This window comes from Hyperoodon ampullatus (genome assembly GCF_949752795.1).
Source record: "Hyperoodon ampullatus genome assembly, chromosome: 9".
NCBI classification, from domain to species: Eukaryota; Metazoa; Chordata; class Mammalia; order Artiodactyla; family Ziphiidae; genus Hyperoodon; species Hyperoodon ampullatus.
In genome coordinates, this window is record NC_136922.1 from 11,726,003 (window position 1) to 11,748,833 (window position 22,831).

The 22,831-nt window shown below is 37.0% G+C and overlaps 1 protein-coding gene across 1 annotated transcript in view; it reads right to left on the reverse strand.

Annotated features, from left to right (window-relative positions):
* Positions 1 to 22,831, reverse strand: part of RELN (reelin) — a gene marked incomplete at both ends in the record, with an annotated part of 529,938 nt that overhangs the window by 171,996 nt on the left and 335,111 nt on the right. Inside the window, 5 exons of the mRNA XM_079711605.1 lie at positions 2,987 to 3,096; positions 3,806 to 3,934; positions 4,689 to 4,897; positions 6,242 to 6,354; positions 12,618 to 12,769. Of these exons, the coding sequence (XP_079567731.1) occupies positions 2,987 to 3,096; positions 3,806 to 3,934; positions 4,689 to 4,897; positions 6,242 to 6,354; positions 12,618 to 12,769 (713 nt within the window). The remainder of the gene's footprint in view (positions 1 to 2,986; positions 3,097 to 3,805; positions 3,935 to 4,688; positions 4,898 to 6,241; positions 6,355 to 12,617; positions 12,770 to 22,831) is intronic.

The following is a 22,831-nucleotide window of genomic DNA, read 5'->3' on the forward strand; positions in this document are numbered from 1 at the left end:
AATGATATTACAAACCTAAATTCTAACCTTGGGAATGCTGAGAAAAGGGCCCCTGACTGTCGAATGGTAGGTTCTGAGATACTCAGACTCAAATACATTTAAAGATATTAAACCTTTGATAATCAGTACAATCAGTAACACACCAAATAGTGTGAAAGTGGGACAAACCAATGAGGAATTAGAGACACAGTAGTTACTGAGACCTCACGTATTCAATTTCAGGCACAAACAAACTTACTATTCATTATCATTTTCTTCTCTGTCTTGTATCACATCAAAAGAGTTAAGCAATTTTATTTTTTAAAAAAACTTTCCTGTGGTCTATGCTTCTACAAGCATTTAATCTCTGGAAGTCAATTAACAGGTGCAGCTGTTAGGGAAATGAGAGCTAATGAGATGCAAAGCAGGCCAGTGGAAAAACTCTTTCTCAAGGAAACTGTTGGTTTAGGAAGAGATTAGATAGCAGGCTCAGTTGTTCAAAAGGTATTGGTTTTAGGTGTCCAAACACCCTGGATTCAAATTTTGGCTTCACCTGGGAAACTGTGGATAAGTGATTTATCCTGTCTAAGCCTCAGTGTCCCTATCCTTTAAAGTGGGATAATATCCCTTGAGGAAAGAATAAACTAAATGTTTCATGCCTGGAACCTGGCACCATATGGTTATGAGCATCATCTCATACTGGAGTCAAGTATCCTTTGCCACCTTCCTGCCCCACCTGCTTTGATGGCTCCACTGGACACTGAGTGCTGAGGAATCAGAAAGGGGTTTCATCCTTCTTTAACATGGAAGAGTGTATGGATTGTTTTCCCAGCGCTCTTGATTTTATGGCTGCTGTAGGATTTGCTCTAAGTCCTGTAAGCGGTTCATTGCATTCTGCGGGGCTGCCCTATAGTGTACCAATGTCATACATCAAAGAGTCCCCATCATTAAAAAAACTCAACAATAGAATAAGACTTTCCAAGTCAATGAAAAAATTGGAAATAAGAATTTTGTTGTCATCTTTCCCTGCTAATGATGAAGTCATTAGGACTTGCAGTATGAGTAAATTTACAGGCTCTGTTTTTCTAAGAGTGTGGAAAAGATAGTTTTCTTCACTATTATCATTGATGCAATCAAGTTTAAAAAATGAAAAAGTGGTAATAAACATATTGGGCTCTAGGATCTTCCATTTTGCTAAGAATTTCAGGATAATTTCCAATATTGATCTGTTTTTTTCTGTTTGTTTTCGTTGATATAATTCTGAAATTCCATAGTGAAATGGAGGAGACTTCAAGGGTTCTTTGGCAAGTTGACACACATTTCCCTTGGGAAGGAGTGACAGTGTGTCCTCCTCTTGCCTTTTGAAGAAACCAGAGAACATGTTCTGCTTCTGAGAAAGCCTCATGTATAGAATAATATCAGAATTTAAGAGATTCTGCCTCTAGTTCTGCATTCGACCCACACTCCTAACCATGCCTATTCCATGTATTTTTATCTTTTCTCATTTTACTCAAAGCTTGATGTTGGGAACTCAGGATGTTATAGCAAACACTTTCTGACTTAGAATCACGTTGTATTAGCCTTCTTTAGGAAATTTAGATATTCTTTTCACAGGCTTATATGACTTCATTTGTGCTCTTAGTTTCCTTATATGCTTTATTTCATTACTGATTTTCCAATTTCTTTTATGATTATTTAAAGTAATCTAAGTTCATTATAGGACCATTGAAAAGTATGACAGCAGGAAAATGTCATCCATATCCCATAATCCAGAGGCACATACTCATTCCCTAGAGCTAATTAGTAGGTGTAGTAATTCAAATACTATGCAAAATAGTCTACCGATGGAGAAATTCCATTTTAACAAATTCATCCTTAGACATTTTTGCAAATACACTATGTTTGTGTCCATATGTTTATATCCATCCAGCTCATATGGTCTTTGAAGTCTGGGTCTTTTATTCGTCTTCTTTGAATACAGATTGTTTAAAAAATTTACATTGGCTCATCAGCAAATTATCTTGCCTGAAGTTACTCCTGAGTTTCAAGAATGTAAAACTTCTTGAATTATGTATCGATTTTTAAATTTTCAAAAATAACAAAAATATTATTAAGAGATGGAAAATCAGCATGAAACAACAGTGTAGGCTTTTCCTTTATAAAACGGACACAAGTCAGTGGCTACACTACTACATTTGCTTAAGTATTGATATTTTGTCCTTCCTTCCTTCCCTCTACTTCATTGTAGTGTAACTCTTCAGTCAGATTTATATACTCTCTGAAAATAGGGAATCTAGGAATCTGCCTGTAATGAGAATTATTAAAAGAGTTGGCTATTAATAAAAAAATATAAGAAATTTACGGTCATGCATGCCAATAGATTAAATATTATCTTTTCTCAAGTGCACTTGTCATAAGTGATATTGGCTTTAATGTAGTGCAACAACATTGTTTATCAACAATTCACTTAAAAATTAAAGATAACATAGGATATTTTATGTATTTCTGAATTTTCCTTTTATACTGTTTTCTGAAAAAGAGGTAAAAGTTTCACTTCAGAAGTTTCATTTTAGAGATGATGTTTCCTGATGTGTGGTGTCTGCATCTACAGGAGAAGCATTCCAGATATTGTGGTAGCTACTAAGAGAAGAATGGGTCTTATTTTAATACATGCAGGATGGTATGTATGTTAATTTTGTAGAAAACATTCAGGGAAAATCTTAGGATATCCCTTGTCATCAACTGCAAGTCTGAGTTTCACGACTTTATGCATTTTAAAATAATGTATGTTGAAACATTCTAGCCTCTAATATTGCTGACTCCGCTGTCTTTTTGTCTGATTGTGCATCCCTGGGCTTCTAACGGAATGCAAAGGAGAAAGGGAAGAAAGGGCATTTAATGAATCGCGAGACCATGACTTAGAAGGGTGACTAAGTCTGTGCTGATGAACAGAAGCACAGGAAGATGCTACATTAATGGCATGTGATTATGACAGACATAAACTAACCATTATCAATTGCCCACATGTTTCCAAGGATTGGTCCCGTTTGTCTCCAGCAAATTCTGGTATCCCGGGTTAGTGCTGCGTTAGGAAGGGGAATCGTTATTCGGTTCCACCTGCAAGAAATTTAGCACAAAAGAGCTTCTTAGCACAAAACAGCTTCACATCCATGTTCACATCTTTTGAATCTATTTTACGTGCTTTTGATGTTCTAGTCTCTGTATGCTTGAGATAGCACTTAAGTTTGGCAACAAACTCTTTAAATTCACCTGTGGAGTTTGTTCATCTAATTATCTAGTGCTTATCCTGTGAAGTGGCAAGTATTTTACATAGTCATCTTTAATTCTCTTAACAGTCCTTAAGGGAGTCAATCATTGTCCTTAATTTACATGGAAAGAAGTGGAATGTTAGAGTAAATAGCATTACACAAGTATCAATAGCCAGCAGAACCAGGATTTGAGCCTAGGTTCAATTCCAAAGCTTGACTTTCTTCCACTTGTCTACGTTGCCTCTTTTCTTAAGTAAGTATTTTGGCAATAAGCCTTTTGGCAGTAACTATAGGGTCACCGTATAGAGCTTAAATTTATGTAATCCAAAATATAAAAGCCAAATACCTAAAGAATGAATGACTCTACAAATTGTGATCTTGCATCAGATTTACCAAAGTTACTGTCTGTTTTAAAAATGAGATCATTACTAAATCAGCTGAAAAAGAGAAGGCAGCTTCCTTACCTGTTATGCCCAAAACACTAATCTCAGGCTTACTCATCGACTATGAGTCTGCAACATGGATTCAGATCTCTTGCTACGTTAGAATGCACTCACCCACTGTAGTTTTCCGAGGAGTAGATCGTGCTGTGGGGAAGGTGCGGTCCAGCACAGATCTCAGGCAAACATTCAGTGTGGAGCAGGGACCAGGAACGCCCATGGTTGGTAGAAAACTCTAAGCTGACACTGATAACACCAGACCAAGCACAACAAAAAAGGGGCAAAGAAAACAAATGTAATGAAATGACTCACCTCTGGCGAGGTACATTACACATCTGTAGAACTACTGTAAAAATTAAGAGGCTGTTTCCAAAGTGATTGTTTTCCCCTCTACTGAAGTCTGACCAGCTTTCAAAGGGCAAGCAGTTAAATTACTGCTATAGAAACAAAATGTGTTTTAAAGACAGCAAATGGGAACTTGAGTTTGTGCTCCTGAATCTGATAGATGGCAAGGCAATTACCATGTCTCACACTGCCGCTTCATCCTGTGAATGATAGACTGACAAAATCCTTAGAAAGGACAAGGGCGACACTTCAGCAAGTGAAACCGAGAAGTCATAGCTCTTGAAGTGCTAATTGATTTCCGTGCCTATTATTACGGGGTCACTAACCAACTGGGGTCAAGCTTTTCTTTGGTTGTTTTTTCTGCTCTCTCAGCAATCTGTGAGAATGGATAACTGCCACAGCTCCTCCAAACACCTCTGATACCTAAGACCAAGCTCTTAGAATAAAGCCATTTCTAATCAAAATCTATCTAATCATATTCTACATATTAATTGAAGAACTTTTTTCTTCCTTTAAGGGAAAGTGTGTATTTTGTTAATGGATATTTTATTAAAAATTCAGCTGAAAACCTACTGAGAAGTTGCTCTGATTTAATAGCCAAGTCCACGTGTTCATTGTTAATTTGTCCACAGGCGCACAGAATGCGGCTTCCTACCTGTTCCCAGGTTGCTGTGTTCCACATCCCAGATTAATGGAAAACTGTATCATGTGAGACATTGTAGAAGGGAGAACAGGTAAGACGTGGAAAAAATCTATGGCCCAGACATTCCTATTATGTCCTTGATGGTTCTTTTGTTTGAGACAAAATCTGGTAGCAGGAGTCTGAAGTTCAGGATTGATGACTACAGAAACCAAAGATGGAACCTTCAAAACAAAGGAAACCAAAGTCACTCATAACCTTCCCTACGGGAGTCTGTGAATTCTCCTAAATTCAATCTTGCAATTACTATGTACATAACTGCCATTGATTAAGCACCAAGCAATATTCTGTATATTCCATTTGTTATTTCATGTAGAAGATGCTGTCCTCATGGGGCACTCATTTTAGTCACTCAGAATTCCTCCTTTGCAGACACCTGGAACTCCCTGTGTGTGACTGATCAGGCCCTCTCTACCTGAAGATAAACTGGTTTAAGGTCTTTAAAAGTTATCAAAGCATATGTATCCATTTTATCTACCTTAGCACAAGATAAAAGCAACTTGACATTTACCTTTCATCATCAGTCTTCTTTTAAAGTGTATATATATAATATGAATTCTTTGCCAAACTAGGTATTCTGAAAATAGGACTCTAAGCAGAAACAGCCAGAGCAAAGAGTTAATCCACGATAACTGACGTATTGATTTGGTCTGAGGCATGCAGCTGACCAGAGCAGGTGTAACCCTACCTAGTCACAGCTCCAAGTGGTCCATTATGAAATCCCAAATGGTATAACTTGGGTGACCGTAGCATGTGGAGTGCACTGGATACTTTCTTTGGTTGTTCCCTATTCTAGCCTTGATGTTTATCTCCTGTCTTCCTAACTGAAGCTATGAGATGCTAGAGGCTGGCTGTGTTCAAGCTTTTTAAAGTCCCGAAGGTGCCATCAACGTGGAGGGAAGGCTGACTAATAATCAATGTGTGAGTGTACTCTCAGCACAAATACATCTACTATTAGAAAAGGATAATTTTATACCTTATGATAAGCATCACATAATTTTGAAGATATTTGCAAATAACCAGAGCCAACATCTGTCCTAAATCCAAAGGGCAAATCTCTGGCTCCAAAGACTCAATCTCTGGCTCAAATTATCAAAGAAAAAAGCAAAGGTAATAACAATCTGTACTTTTACAATGTCTTCTGCCTAGGAAACCTCAAATGCTAAATTAATACTCACTATGCCTGATGCCAAGTCTGTGAAGCTGCAGAGTTAGAGCCAGTTTTAGGGCTTTCTTAGGGACAAGAGTAATTGTCAGAGTATTGGGCTCCTCCTTCTTGTCTCTAATGGGCTGTAATTCACTCTTCCTGATGAAACCTCACTTTTTGTTTATATCAGGAAAAGAAGTGAATGCTAAAATAATGTCCATGTCACTGTTTTAAAGAAATGTGGCAACTTTCTGGGCTGCCAGAAGAGAGGTTTATCCTCTAGCACGGCATCTAGTATGGTCTTCATGGTTTTGACCTGGACTGGGGTGGGGCCATCTGACACACAGATTGGCATGGGTACCTTGTATGAGGAATAGGAAAGGGTATCCAGTGTAATGTGCTCTTTTCTTCCTTCAGTCTTTGCATACAGGATGATATCATTTTCATGAGACTCTCCAGGGTCACAAATCCCTCCTGCACAAAAAATTTTAAGTGTTAGTACCAACTTGCATCCATTAACAAGTAAAACATAGTATTAAATTTCAGGATAAAAAATAATTATGAAACCCAGATGCCACTTAAGAATGACCCTAAACAAAGGTAACCAGACCCAAAGAAAAAATTTATGAAGATAGTTCAGATAGGCCATGCTAAAGATCAAAGACTTGACATTTGTGAAGGCCAAAGTAACTATTTACTTAATGACATTACTCAAATAAGAGTCTGCAACAAAGAGTCTGTGACTACCTGTCCATATTTTAACTCTCATTAAAGAAGTGTGCTCTGCTTTTTAATAAACCATTACTTCCTTATATTTGAGGTCTTTATGGCCGAAGTTCAGAACCTATTGATTATGGTTTGAAAAAAAATTGTGGTGACTCACTGAATCAAGGACTTCCGAAGCAGTGTGTTACTTAAACTGTTGTATGTAGTATCTTTAATATTTTAGCACATATTAGGTATTTGCATTTTTTTTTTTTTTAGTACTTAGGAAAAAAAATTTTTTTAACATCTTTATTGGGGTATTTGTATTTTAGATGCAGTTCATCTTACATTTTTACTTTTGGTACTTCATTTGATTCTTGGAAGGTATATAGAGTAGTTTACTCCTTATCACACTACTTTATAGTCATATGAAATGATATAAAGTTAGAACTGAGAGGTAGTTAAGATCATCCTGATGATGCAACTGAATAACAGAGCAAGTATATGAAACTGAAGATAATTTAACCAGTTGGTGGAAGAGCCAGGAGTTGATGTTATGTCTTAGCCTTTGACCCTCTATTCTACTGCATTCGGCCAATAATCCTTATTACTGCTGGCTTCTATCAATTGTCTGCTTAACCTGGATTTTAAAGGATTACATGTCTAACCAGAAACCTCTCCCCACCCACCATTATCCTTCATAACAGCACCAAACACAATAGCAGGAGTGGCGATATGTACATGGATTTCCTGGCAAATATTCTACTCCTAAGGTCCAAAATTTATAATATTAACTCTTTATTATTATCTTTCAAAAAAACCCTCTTCCAGTTCTTAAATCAACCACCATCAATGTTAATTTTTATCTACAGGCAATTTTTGTTGCTAATACTCTACGGTGACAAAAAAGCAACCTCAAAAACTCTAGAATAAAGTTACCCTTTAAGAGTTAATCTAGTAAAATCAATAAATAATGCCTCAGACTCACTATCTGTATAAAAAAATAAAGTGTCAATTATTGCAAGTGTCTGGCTTAAACTCGATCTGGGTAACTGGGGTCTGATCCTGGGGAGAAATTACTGAAATGTGATGTTAAGTAAGAAAGCTAGAACCTGACCAGTACCAGAAAGACCATGATAACAGAAGTAACTTGGATGGTGGTATTTGTGAAATCTGGCATGTTACATCTGTCAGACATATGTAACTTGGCATATAATAAATATTTATTGAGTTAAGTAATCTGAACTGAGAATAGAGAAGCCAGATATAGGGATAATGTAGACCTCATCCTAAAAGATGTTTATTGTTCAACGGCAGAAACTTGTCGAGAAAAATCTCATGATTTTGACAACTGATATCATATTTTTAGCATTTCATTACACACTTTAAGATTATAGTAAATAGAGCAAGTAAAGCCATTCAAAATGACAGTCTGGTGGCGGGGAGAGGTGGGGGAAAGACCTCCATGAAAATTAAATTCTCTTTTTTAAAATGTAACTTTTAAGAATTGACTATTGAGCCCATATGAAAGACTTACCAAAACAGAACAAAAAAAGGTGAAAGGTCACAGGCAGTGTGGGTTTAAAGCACCACATCCAGAGACATACGAACTGAACCAACAATTCTCTCTAATTTCATTAAAATTTGTTCCCTGTAAATCCTCTCTGCTCTCTCAAGAACAGTTCGTGAACTGCACCTGAGTTTCAGAGAGAACAGAAACCCACATGGGAGGCTCATCCAACCCAGAATGACAGAAGAAGAAAGTCCAAAAGGAGCCAAGACTTTAAAATGATGACAGACTTTATCTGAAAGATCCCTCTTGGGGCAATTTATCAGTTCTGTGAAATTTCAGTGACAGCAGCTTCTACAGAAAGACACGGATTCTTCTTCAGCTTCATTCACTTTGATGTATTGCGGAAAGGTATGACTCAAAGGGCGTTTTGTACAGCAATTAAGGTACAGAAAATTTCAATAGAAACTAGATGGACAGTTAGTTTTAAAGTATTTTAAATCCTGTTTTAAGTAGATTTAAGACACTTATTTATACTACGAAAGTGATTTTTTTTTTATTGACTATGTGCGGGACATTGGGCCTAAAGGGGAGATAAGCCTTGACCTCAAAAAGTTTGTAATTTAGCAAGTAACTAATACATATGTCTAATATACATGAAATTTTAATGAAATTAGAGAGAATTGTTGGTTCAGTTCGTACGTCTCTGGATGTGGTGCTTTAAACCCACACTGCCTGTGACCTTTCACCTTTTTTTGTTCTGTTTTGGTAAGTCTTTCATATGGGCTCAATAGTCAATTTCTTAGCAGTAAACTGTGTTGTGCTGCCATAACTGCAGTCAAAATTCAGAGAAAAGAGATACAAGTGTAGGCTAAAAGGGCTGGGTATATAGGAGATGCTAAGTAAATATCTGTTGAAGGAATAATAAAGAAAACAAACCAAAAAACCCAAATGAATGATGTGTATTACGTTACTTTTGTCATGTTCACTGCATTCTGGCTCTAAGAACAGTGCTGGATACTAGTTCTCAAATAATTTGTGTTGTATAAATGAAAATGTGTGAATGAGGGAAATAGAACTTGAACCAAACTTTGAAAGTTGAGCAAATTTTCCAGAAATGGTAGTCACAGCAGACTGATAAGAACCAAAGGACGAAACCAGGAAGGACACGTAGGCAGTGTCTAAGAAGAAAGGAGTGTAATCTGGTCTAGGTTAACAATCAGTCACTGATTTTCCTAAGGCACCATACTTAGTGAGGGGTTACTTATAAACTGTCTATCATATCTTAAATCTCTTCCCATACTGTTTTCTTTTCTATCAGCTACCAAAGTTTTGAAGTCTTTTCTGTAGAATCCAGTCTTATCCTACCTTATCCTACTGTCATCCTGTCCCAGCCTAGCCTAGCCTAGCCTACCCTATCCTATCCTAAAAACACCTTTGCTGGATTCTGCTTTCTCCTCAAGGTCAGACCCCATTTCTTTCCTTGTGTTTACTGGTGAACTTCCTGAAAGAGCAGTTCTCAGTCAGTGCCACGTCTCCATTTCTTTTAACTCTATGCTCTTTGGCTTCCCAGGCACCACACCATGGGGAGTCACGGGTGGGCTCTCAGCCCTATCCTGGTTGACCTCTGACAGATTCTGTCTCTGTGGCCTTCCTATACTGCTGATCACCCCCCTGTCATCCCACCCCTGAACCACTCTCTTCCTTTCCCTCTTTAGCATAGAACCATGCCCTCCTCCTGCATTTCCTTATGCCCTTTCTCAGAATCCTTTGTCTACTCCTTTTCCTTCTACCTATACTTAGGTGAGGGTTCTCCTTAAGGAGTTTTCATGTCCTTTGCTTATTCTGTCTCCTGCTTGGGAGAACACAGCAACTTTAGTGGCTCCAGTTATCACCTGTAGGCTGACAACTTTCAAATCCGATTCAGGCCCTGAGTAGAATTTCTGCCTTCATATGGCCTTTCAGAACCGTCAACCTCAACAAATCTAATATCAAAATCCTCTACTGCACACTTGCTCTTTATTGTGATCATACTTATTTTTGACATTTCCTATTTTGGGAAATGGCACCATTCTTCCAAACACCCAGGAGAGAAATGTGTCCTCTCAAGACTGTTCTCATAGTCCCTAGTCAGTTGGGTGTGAACTTCAGTTGGTTCCGTCTCCAGTTATTCTATCTTTGTCCCCTCCTGCACATTATTGCCACCATCATTGCCCTAATTCCTTTGTTGCTTGGACCAGTGCAATAGCTTCCCCAACTTAGGGTTGCCAGCTAAAATACATTGCATGACCAATACTTATACAAAAAATTATTCGCTGTTTATCTGAAATTTAAATTTAAATAAGTCCCCCCCACCACTCACTAAATCTGTCAACCCTATCCTACCTGGTCTTCTATCCTCTAATTTCTGATTATTTCAGTCTTTCCTTCACACTATGCCAGAATTATCTTTCTAAAACAAAGATGAGAATATATTATAGAACTGACAAATCATCTGATGGCTCCATGTTGCCTAGAGTAGGAGAATCCAAATTCCTCAGTATGATGTTAAAGAAAGTCACTCACTACTCTGGCTTCAGTTCACTTTTCTAGTTCCAGTTTATGTCTTTCCTTTCAACTATACTGGGAAAATCACCCAGCCCCAAACATGTCATATACCTTTATACTTGTGTTTTTTCTCAAAACGCTGGCTTAGCTTGAACCTTCAAGGCCAGTTCAAATACCATCTCCTTCGTGAAACTTTACCCTAATCCCTCCACTACAACACCCAGAGCTTCCTCTGCGCTTCCATAACATTTTCATTCCATTACAGCCCAACTGCAATCTCTTTTATAGTTAAGTGTTACTTGCGGGCAAGGGCTCTTAAGTAATTTTTATACATAAAAAACCGAAGATATATTGAGTCTTAAGTATTTATTAGACACCATTTTGAAGGCTTTGCATGTATTAACTCATTGATCAGCGGCTCTGCGATGGAGGTGTCCTTATTTCCCCCAGTTGTAGTCTCTATATATGCTAGCTCGGTGCTCTACAGTCAATAGGAATTCATTGATGTTTTTAATCGAATGGAGATGCTTTTATTTGGGATGAGGTACTTTGGGTCTATTCAAGTGAATGTTTTCCTCAGAGTCAATATAATTTTAATTGATTCATTAATAATCTGCTTTGCTCTAGAAAGAATTAAAGATGACTGAATCTCTTATATAGAGATGACAATCTCTTATATAAAGGCATCGAACGGTTTGATTTACCGTAATTTACTACTAAAAAATGAAGAATTCAAATATATTTTGTGAAAAATGAAAAGAAGGGAAAATACTTAAATTAGACGGGCATAGTAAATGTTTATTACAATTTGCCAGGGGGTGAGGGCAGTTCTTAAAGTTTCCCAGGAATCACTCTTAATAAAATGAGAGCCAGTTTGAATTCTAATTATTTAAAGGAATTGAGGTCTGGGTCTTTAAATATACAACTCATTTCAGAGTTAAGGTGAGGATATCCTTATGGCAGGAAGATTACATTATTATATTTTATATCCACAACTTCTCTGTTACCAAACAGATCATTACTGAAAATTAGGTAGCATCACACAGGCAATGTATCTGAGAGCAATACAATCTGAAGTTTGCTTTGTCACTCTGAGCTGTAGGAGGTGAGGAATGTGAGAGAAATTATAGGCACTGCAAAAGCCTAGACTTGGAAGGTCTGTTTGTCCTGATGAATTGACATCTTTGCTAGTAAGGTCAAAGGTGGACAATGTTTATTTCCTGTTTCACTTCCAGGTGTTGCCTGTGCTTTTCCAGTCATTTAACAAAAAAAGGCATATGACAACTACTCACATTTCTGGAATGACATCCAGTGAAAGAGTATGTAACTGTGGCTCTTGCTGACGAAAATGATAAATTTCAGAGGACACCCATTTCAACCCCCTAATTCCTCCTTGGGTATTTTTCTAAACTTTTAACTATTTATTTGCTCTGCAGTCATCTGAAGAAAAATAACATCTTATAAGCACTTTTTTCCTTTATGTGTTTGCCAACATATTAGAAAGTAGAGAATAGTATTAAAGCCTTAAAAAGTATAAGAAATCTGTTTCTTTCTTAGCTTCCCACAACGAAAGAGTTATGCAATGATGAGATACCCATGAAAACAAATGATTCACCTTGATGATTGTATTTTGGGGAGGCTAGAGGCTTTGGACAAAGGAGTTACTTTGTTCTTAGCTTCTCTCTCATTGTCTTTTCAGCTATGACCATTGTAGGAAAGGTGGAAGGAAGTTCTAAAGGCACTTTGTCTTTAGGCCTAGTCATGCAAGAACAAGACTAGCTCTTGAACAGGACGGTTCCAGCAAGGCTGGTGTGAGGCAGGTTTGAGCACCACAGACTTTTGCTCAACCAGTAGAACTCATAGTTCATGAGTTTTAATTTTATATTGTAGACAACAAACAATCTTACTTCCTCAGGAATAGGTGCTCATCTAGAATTTGCCCTAGGTCAATAAAATTTGTTCAAAATGTACCTACCCATAACAAAGTAAAACCTCAGGTTCCCGTAACCAGTTGTGTCCAGGTAAGGAGTGCATATTTTCCTCTCTCCATCTTTGAGGAAGACCATTGATAAACCTGATTCTATTGTTCCACATTCTGTACCAATGACAGCTCCCAAGATGTCCCACCTTTAAAAAATGACAATCACTAAGAGTTAAAATAGTAAGTCAAAACTTTATAGAGTATAACATTTTATTTTTAATGAGGAACATATACTTAGTAATGAATAATTCTGAAATAAAGATGTGGTACTACAGGGACTCCTGGTGGTGTTGTGGTTGAGAATCCGCCTGCCAATGCAGGGGACATGGGTTCGATCCCCGGTCCAGGAAGATCCCACATGCTGCAGAGCAACTAACCCTGTGCACCGCGACTACTGAGCCTGCACTCTACAGCTCACGAGCCACAACTACTGAGCCTGTGTGCCACAACTACTGAAGCCCGTATGCCTAGAGCCCATGCTCTGCAACAAGAGAAGCCACCGCAATGAGAGGCCCATGCACTGCAATGAAGAATTGCCCTCGCTTCCCGCAACTAGAGAAAGCCTGAGCATCAGTGAAGACCCAATGCAGCAAAAAATTTAAAAATTAAAAAAAATAAGATGCGGTACTACAGATCTTGGGTAATGAACAAAGTTTAGAACACACTCCATTCACAATTACAGTTTTTCTGTAGAGGATAAGTTTAATCAATACTATGTATAGTGTGTCTACTACATGATAGATTTTATTCTCAAAGCACTTAACAGTTGAGATGGGGAATCAAATTTGAACTAAGGAAAAAGGAAATCATAAAAGATAGTGTCATAATATCATAAATACTTGTATGCTGTTTTGCACATTAAAAATAGTTATAGGATGAAAAGTCATACAAACTGGCAAGAATCTAGCAAGTTTTCAAAAAGGGGACGGGATTTAAACTGTCAAATAGGTATTTGAATATTTGTCAATAGGTATTTGAAATAGGTATTGAATATTTCAATATTGAATATTGAAAATTCAAGTAGGAAAATAAAAATATCTAATATATAAAAACTCTTATATCTCCTTGGTATTTATCTCTGCTCATGTCTAATTTGGCCACCGCTTTTCACACAGCTAACTTGCTTACAGACAGAGGAAACTGGGACACACAGAGGTAAGTGGCTTGCCTAAGGCCAACTGCCTGTTTGGTTTTAAACTGAGATCTTCTGTTTCTTAGTTCACTGTTATTTTAGTAGTTACAGTTCTAAAGAGGACACTGTGCCAGGACAATTACGTTGAACCGGTTGAGACCAAGATGTTTAGGAAATGCTTAACTTTTTGTCTTTTAAAAGATTATTATCGGGCTTCCCTGGTGGCGCAGTGGTTGAGAGTCCGCCTGCCGATGCAGGGGACACGGGTTCATGCCCCGGTCCGGGAGGATCCCACATGCCGCGGAGCGGCTGGGCCCATGAGCCATGGCCGCTGAGCCTGCGTGTCCGGAGCCTGTGCTCCGCAACAGGAGAGGCCACAACAGTGAGAGGCTCAAGGAGAAGCAGCTCTTTTTCTTTTTCTTCTTTCAAAAAACTTTTTATTGCAGATACTCTCCTTGTGTTACAGTCTTTCAGATTTATCATTTCTTTTCTTTTTTCTTTAATTGGAGTAAAATTGCTTTACCATGTTGTGTTCGTTTCTGCTGTACAATGAAGTGAATCAGCTATTCAAGGAGAAGCAGCTCTTAATAGTACTGGACGACTGTAAATACCAGGAACCTCTCTCGACTCATACAAGAAAATTTCACACTGGTTCATTGGTCTTTCACCTGCTCCATTTATCCCAATAAAGCCACTCAGACTACTGCTCCATAAAGCAAGTTAAGGTTATAAATGATGCATATGATGACTCCTTTTATGCATCCATCTGCTTTAGGGTATTTTTAAAATGAAAAATTAAATTGGAAAAGATCAGATTGTCATGGACTGAAAGAACGTTTTATTCAAGTGAGAAATGAGCTTAGTAGTCTTTTTCTCTTATTAGTTGTAAATGCTTAACTCTTTTAGATTAATCTAAAGAAATTATTTTCATTGACTTCTACCACAGAGAGGGCTATATGAGATATGATCCAGGCTATACATTTTTTTAAATCTTTATTTTAAAGTCCAACATATTCAATTTTACTTCAGTCTTCATTTATCCCACTGTAACTGTTGGAAGATAACAAAAGTGAGGTTATTTTCTTTAGAAACCCAAATATTTAAAATCAAAGGAAATGGAAAGTTTAGTTGGCTCTGAAGAGAAAAAAGCAGAGAGAAATCTGAAAATCATTTTGTAGAAGTCTCATTGCTTTAAATAAGTTATCTTGCATTTATTAAAAATTCAGTAGGAGCTTCTTGTAGCACAAGCTCATTCTTCGTGAATTTGTATAAACACTGGCTCGAGCTTAGTTGGAGGCAAAGTATCCTTGAGGGGATCCCAGAGCTGCATCAACTACTGAGGGACCTCAGAGAAGCCCTTTCACCTGCCTGGACTTCAGAATTCCTCTCTGTAAGGTTGTAAAGTTGTGGTCTTTTCCAATTACAAAAATGTCATGGTCTCTGACTCTCTCTTAATATAATAATTACATGAAGTAAAATTATAGCACGACCAAATCTTTGAGGGCAGCAGTGGTATTTAAAGAGCTCTATAGTTTTGGCAATATCTTGGATGGCACCACAATTTCCCTGAAAAGGAGTGTTACTTTCCTATGGTTTAAATTATGTTTTCTCCAAGGAAATGTGGTTCTTTGTGAACTGCATCTGAAGGAATGTCTGCTAGAGGGGAAAACTCTCTGCAACATAGCAATTTATATTTATCTTTGATGGCTAATTCTAAAAAAAGATCCTTTACATTATTTATTATAAATACATTGGTATCTATTATTTATAATAGAGTGGGGCGAAGTTGGAACACACACAAAAGTTTAATAATCAATAAAATGCCTTAAGGCAACTTTGTTCCTTAGAGGTAGAAAGGTCACAATAATATTTAATTTATATTTTAAAGTATGTCCTTCTACTTTCTGTGTCAAAAAGAGAGTTCTTTTTGTAAGCAAACATAATTTAAAGAAGTTTCTTAGCTGGAAAGCTGATGATACTCCCTATCAGCTGCTTTGGAATGCTTTGAGAATAAAATTAATTATGTTTTAATTAGCTTATACTTTAATAGTTTTAAGAATGATATGAGAGTATATGTATAACTGATTCACTTTGCTGTACACCTGAAACTAACACAACATTGTAAATCAACTACACTCCAATAAAAATTTTTAAAAAAGAATGATATGAGAGAGTAAAACTTAAATGTTCTCACCAAAAAAACCCCAAACAAACAAACAAACAAAAACAGATAAATATGTGAGGTGATGGATATGTTAACTAGATGGAGGGACTCCTTTTACAATGTGTATGTATATCAAATCACCACAATGTACACTTTAAATATCTTACAACTTTATATGTCAATTGTATCTCAATAAAGCTGAAATTAAGAATATTTTCTTCACAAGCTTAAAAAAAGAATGACGCATATACTTTGAAGGGCAATCTGACAGTAACTATCAAAATGAAATTACATACATACATATATATGTATATGTACACATACATGTCTGATTCTCTAATTTTCTTTTAGGAATTTCTCTTTCAGAAATAATTTAACAAGTATACAAAAATTTTATTTTAATATTCTTTGTCTATCAATAGAGGTCTAGTTAGATAAACTGGTATAGTGCCTTTCTGAAATAATGATATATATTTACTGGCAGAAGAGACATTCATAATATATTGTTAAGTTTTAAAAAAACAAGTTATGGGACTTCCTGGTGGCGCAGTGGTTAGGAATCCGCCTGCCAATGCAGGGGACACAGGTTCCAGCCCTGGTCCGCGAAGATCCCACATGCCGTGGAGCAACTAAGCCCGTGCACCACAACTACTGAGCCTGCGCGCCACAACTACTGAAGCCCGCAGCCTAGAGCCTGTGCTCCACAGCAAGAGAAGCCACCGCAATGAGAAGCCCGTGCACCGCAACAAAGAGTAGCCCCCGCTCGCCACAACTAGAGAAAGCCCGCGTACAGCAACGAAGATACAACGCAGTCAAAAATAAATAACTTTATAAAAAAATAAAATAAAATAAAAAATCAAGTTGAGTATAGTAAGGAAAATGTGACTCTAGTGGTTTTTTTTGTATAGCCAGCAAAATTTCTGAATGATATATGTCAGAATATATGCCTACATTTCAACAGCGTGGAGTGGGATTAGCATTGAAGGACTTTTAATTTTTACTTTACACATTTTTTTTGGCAAAAGGAAAATCATTTTCAGAAAAAAGAAAGGTATTCAATTTATAATTCAGAATGAAAACTTAAATGATCTCATCACAGGTTGATGAAATTACTAAGAATATGAACATAGGCAATAGAGGTCTTACATTTTAATCACTATTTTTCCTACAAATATTGGCATAAAAGGCTCTAAAGGGTAGTGGAACCTTTCACATTGTCTATGAAAATTTATTTGTTTGTTTATTTATTTATTTTTTGTGGTACACGGGCCTCTCACTGTTGTGGCCTCTCCCGTTGAGGAGCACAGGCTCCGGACGCGCAGGCTCAACGGCCATGGCTCACAGGCCTAGCTGCTCCACGGCATGTGGGATCTTCCCGGACCGGGGCACGAACCCGCGTCCCCTGCATCGGCAGACGGACTCTCAACCACTGTGCCACCAGGGAAGCCAAAATGTTTTTATTATATTTCCCAGAATATATTAAACCACCTAAAGTTGGTGACTTTAGGTTTGAACTAAGATATAGAATAGAGCCTGGCTATAAGATCCTATGTTTACCAAATTCATAAGGTTTTTTATCTACTAGATATTCTCTGAGGTTGAATAAGTTCATTACATCCATAAGGTCTCTATTTGGGATGAATTCTCTGATATTTAATATGGGATGTGCCATAGGAAAAGACCCTCCGCATTCCTTTATATTCATGAGGTTTATCTCTAGCATGAGTCCTGTGAGGTCATTTTGACTAAAGGCTTCTCCACCTTCATTGCATTTACAGGTTTTTCCTCCAGCATGACAGCTTAGGTGAAGGTAAAGGATAAGCTCTATTTGAAGGCATCCTGCATGCACTGCATTTCAAAAATTCTTTTCTTCAATCGGTTCCCCTATATTTCACTCAAATTCAATTTTGCTTTAGGTTTTTATTACATGCATTGTATTTATTTACATTCTTGCTGGAATAACATTAATAAGGAATATTGGCTTCAGAATGGTAGAAAGCACTCAGCTTTCTCACCAATAAGACAGAAATATGATCTAGACTGAGGATGTTTAGAGAAAATGATGTACTGCCTGGCATATTACAGTTTTAATAAATGTTAGTTTCCTTTTCTCCCCCTGTAAAATGTAGTACTTTTTTTTTTTGTGGTACGCGGGCCTCTCACTGTTGTGGCCTCTCCCGTTGCGGAGCACAGGCTCCGGACGCACAGGCCCATCGGCCATGGCTCACGGGCCCAGCCGCTCCGCGGCACGTGTGATCTTCCCAGACCGGGGCACGAACCCGCGTCCCCTGCATCGGCAGACGGACTCTCAACCACTGCGCTACCAGGGAAGCCCTGTAGTACTATTTTTGTTTTAAAATAAGTGAAAGTGGCTATTCAAATGAACTTCTAAATTATAATGAGTATTTTTATTTTTTTCACACTAGAATTAGCAGAGCAGCAATCTTAGACAAAGTTGTAGTACAATATGCAAAGGGTAATTGCTTAAACAATTTAAGCAAGGGGATACTTAGCTGAAAGAAAAACTGTATTTTCTATCCGTGGGTTTTTTGTACAGTTTAAGATTTTGGCTACAAATCTATTGGGGTGCTTAAATTTATTACTTATGTGATCTAAATGGTCAAGTGGGTTTTACTTTAATAATAACGAACATGCCTGTAAAAAAAAAGGCCCACTTAATACAGTGTTAACTCAGTCTGTCAGTCTATCTTAAATTCACTTACCCTGAATTATAAGCTTAAATAAAATGCCAGAGGTAACATAATTCTTCTGGGTAGGATAGAGGGAAGAACTGTAGAAAATAGCAAGAAGATGTTCAAACTGTTCTGAAGAATTCTATGTAATTTTAAAGCCAATTTTTAATAAAAGCATCAACTGACATTGAAGGGGCTATAATGGAGATTGTTCTTGTTGGTCTATATGCAGTTTTGGTTTTCAAGGTATATGTAACATTCTTTGGAACTATCTCCTCAGAACAAGGAAACCAATATAAATTTGTTTTATTGAGTCTATATTGCTTTTTTCGTGGTTTTATTCCAGTGGATAGCATTGAAATTTAAGAAAGACATTTTGAGTCAGTTTCAGGACTGACCCCCTTTTCTAAGCAATGCCATTAAAAAACATAACTAATACTTGTATTTTGGCCTCTTTATAGTAAATCACCTATCAGAGACTAAGTCATGGCTGACCTGAGGAAAACATTATCTGTGCTCAAATTTTTTTCTATAATCTTAGATGAGCTGTTTTAAAATATATTTCTTGAAAGAGCTTCTTCAGAACAAATTTATAAAGCAGTTAATAGGGTGTGATGGTAGCAGAGCAGGATTGTTAGGACTGGAGGTTGGAGAGAACTGGAAATAGTCAGGTCAGCAGTCCAGAGACTAATCTCTCTGACCATTTGATAAGTCCTGTTTGCCCTCTGGCATCTTTTCTATGTCTTGCTGGTATGTGGGAGAATTCTGGGTATTGCATCTATTTGTTTTCTAGTATGATAGCAATATTCTCATTATTGGAAAATTGGAAAACAGAAAGAGTAGAAGAAAAAAATCACCCATAACCATACTACCCCAGAGACAAGAACAACTTATATTTTACTATATTTATTTCTAATATTTTATATGTATATTTCCAAGCGGTCATGATAATATTATAAGATGGTTTTGTATTTTGCCCTTTTTCATTTACATTAGTAATATACACATTTTCCAGGTTACTATTAACTTTTTAAAATGTGTCACGTAATATTTTATTACATATATGCCAAACTAGTCATTATGTCGTTGTCATGTTTCAAAATACAAAGCTAAATAATTATACTACTTAGCATACTTTATGGGGCTGAGGAATTAAATTCTCAGTTTCCTAATGCTCCTGAATATGTTCTAGATAACCCCGAGCTATGTTTTGTGAGGTGTCAGAGTTCTGCTTTTCCTTCTTATAAACTCCTACATATTCAGGACTGCCTTGTGGTCAGTTTGGAGCAGGTGAACTACTGAGGAAAGACTACAGAAAATGAAACATGCTGAAGAAGTGGGCATCTGAACATTTCAGTGCCAGCAGCCTCCTCTAAAGCCTTCTACAGAAAAATCCTATCACGGGCTAGTGTTATGCCAAGCTGTGAGGAATTAAATCACTTTGGGAGGATTCAGATTTCATTCTCTTCTTTCTGTGACTTCAGTGAAGAGCGTCCTCTCTTGAAGAGGGAGTGAGTTGCTGTATTCTGGTTGCTCACATGGACAGCTGGTTTGGAGAGGGGAAGGGGTTATTAACCAACTCAAGAATGGCAGTGCCAAGAGCAAAGACGTACACATGCTGCAAATTAAAGAAGGGTTTAAAATTTCTATGAAGGAATTCCAGAACAATTTTAGCATACCTAATCACATGAACTTATTTTTTTATTATTTGAAAATTTACTGTCTATGTTTCAAAACAGAAAAACAATCTGTGTAAATAGAAAGCAATTTTAGAACCCACATCAGAAGCAAACCAGAACAAGCAAGGAGTCTTTGAACAGCTTGCAACAAGTTTACTCTGATCCACTTTAGCACTTCCATGATTTTAAAATATATCCAATTATTATTTTAACTAATACTGTCTTTTTTAAAATGACATTTCATTGGTTTATTTAGAGGATCCAATGTAGGTTTCATTGGACTATTCAACTTTGTGTTTCTTTTCATATCTTATTAGTTACTATGAATATAATTTTTCTTTGAGTACCACTTTGGTCATATCCCATTACCGATAGTAAGCATAGTTGGAATAACAACCAATTTTTAAGTCTTTTGATTGCTTATTATATGTCATGCATTGTGCAAAGTGTTCTTCATATACTGTTGCATAGGAAGTTGAGTCATTTGTGGTGATGTGGATGGACATAGAGGCTGTCATACAGAGTGAAGTAAGTCAGAAAGAAAAAAACAAACACCGTATATTAATGCATGTATATGGAATCTAGAAAAATGGTACAGATGGACCTAGTGGCAAGGCAGGAATAGTGACACAGATGTAGAGAACAGACTCGTGGACACAGTGGGGTAAGGGGTGGGTGGGACAAATTGAGAGAGTAGCACTGACATATATACACTACTATGTGTAAAATAGATAGTTAGCGGGAAGCTGCTGTATAGCACAGCGAGATCAGCTCGGTGCTTTGTGACCACCTCGAGGGGTGGGATAGGGAGGGCGGGAGGGAGACGCAAGAGGGAGCAGAAACTAACACAACACTGTAAAGCAATTATACTCCAATAAAGATGTAAAAAAAAAGCCACACACACACAAAAAGCCACACACACAAAAATAGCCCTTTTTAGCCCTTGTAATGCTTAAATCTGAATTCTACTTTATCTGATTTGAATATCTGATATTAATATGCCTCCTTGCTTCTTTTGCTGCATTTATCTGGTATATTAGTTTCTCTTCTTTGACTTTCAACTTCTTGTGTTGTTCTAGTTTGAGTCTCTCATAAATAGCAAACGTATAGCTGATGGTTTAAAAGCCTACTGTGAAAATCTCACTTAATAAATGAATATATCTCACTCAAATTTACTGTGTACTGATATGTTCAGATTGTACTGATATGTTCCTGCCAAACTGTTTTCTGTTTTCTATTTACCCTGTTTGTTATTGTTTACTTTTTGTCACTTTCCTGGCATTTGTTGGACTAAGTCCTCTTTGTTTTATGTTAACCTAATGCTTTAGAAGTTATGTAGCCTATAAATGGCTAATTTCTTTTTTTTTGAATTTTTGTATTTTATTTATTTTTTTATACAGCAGGTTCTTATTAGTTATCCATATTATACATGTTAGTGTATATATGTTAATCCCAATCTCCCAATGCATGACACCAACACTTTCCCTCCCTTGGTGTCCATATGTTTGTCCTCTACATCTGTGTCTCTATTTCTGCCCTGCAAACTGGTTCATCTGTACCATTTTTCTAGGTTCCATATATATGCGTTAAAATACGATATTTGTTTTTCTCTTTCTGACTTACTTCACTCTGTATGACAGTCTCTAGATCCATCCACGTCTCTACAAATGACCCAATATCATTCCTTTTTATGGCTGAGTAATATTGCATTGTATATATGTACCATATTTTCTTTATCCATTCATCTGTCAATGGGCATTTAGGTTGCTTCCATGACCTGGCTATTGTAAATAGTGCTGCAATGAATGACCTGGCTATTTGGGGTCTTTTGTGTCTCCATATAAATTTTAAGATTTTTTTGTTCTAGTTCTGTGAAAAATGCCATTGGTAATTTGATAGGGATTGCACTGAACCTGCTGATTGCTCTGGGTAGTATAGTCATTTTCACAATGTTGATTCTTCCAATCCAAGAACATGGTATATCTCTCCATCTGTTTGTATCATCTTTAATTTCTTTCATCAGTGTCTTATAGTTTTCTGCATACAGGTCTTTTATCTCCCTTGGTAGGTTTATTCCTAGGTATTTTATTCTTTTTGTTGCAATGGTAAATGGAAGTGTTTCCTTCATTTCTCTTTCAGATTTTTCATCTTTAGTGTATAGGAATGCAAGAGATTTCTGTGCATTAATTTTGTATCCTGCTACTTTACCAAATTCATTGCTTAGCTCTAGTAGTTTTCTGGTGGCATTTTTAGGATTCTCTATGTATAGTATCATGTCATCTGCAAACAGTGACAGTTTTACTTCTTCTTTTCCAATATGTATTCCTTTTATTTCTTTGTCTTCTCTGATTGTCGTGGCTAGGACCTCCAAAACTATGTGGAATAATAGTGGCGAGAGTGGACATCCTTGTCTTGTTCCTGACCTTAGAGGAAATGCTTTCAGTTTTTCACCATTGAGAATGATGTTGGCTGTGGGTTTGTCATATATGGCCTTTATTATGTTGAGGTAGGTTCCCTCTATGCCCACTTACTGGAGAGTT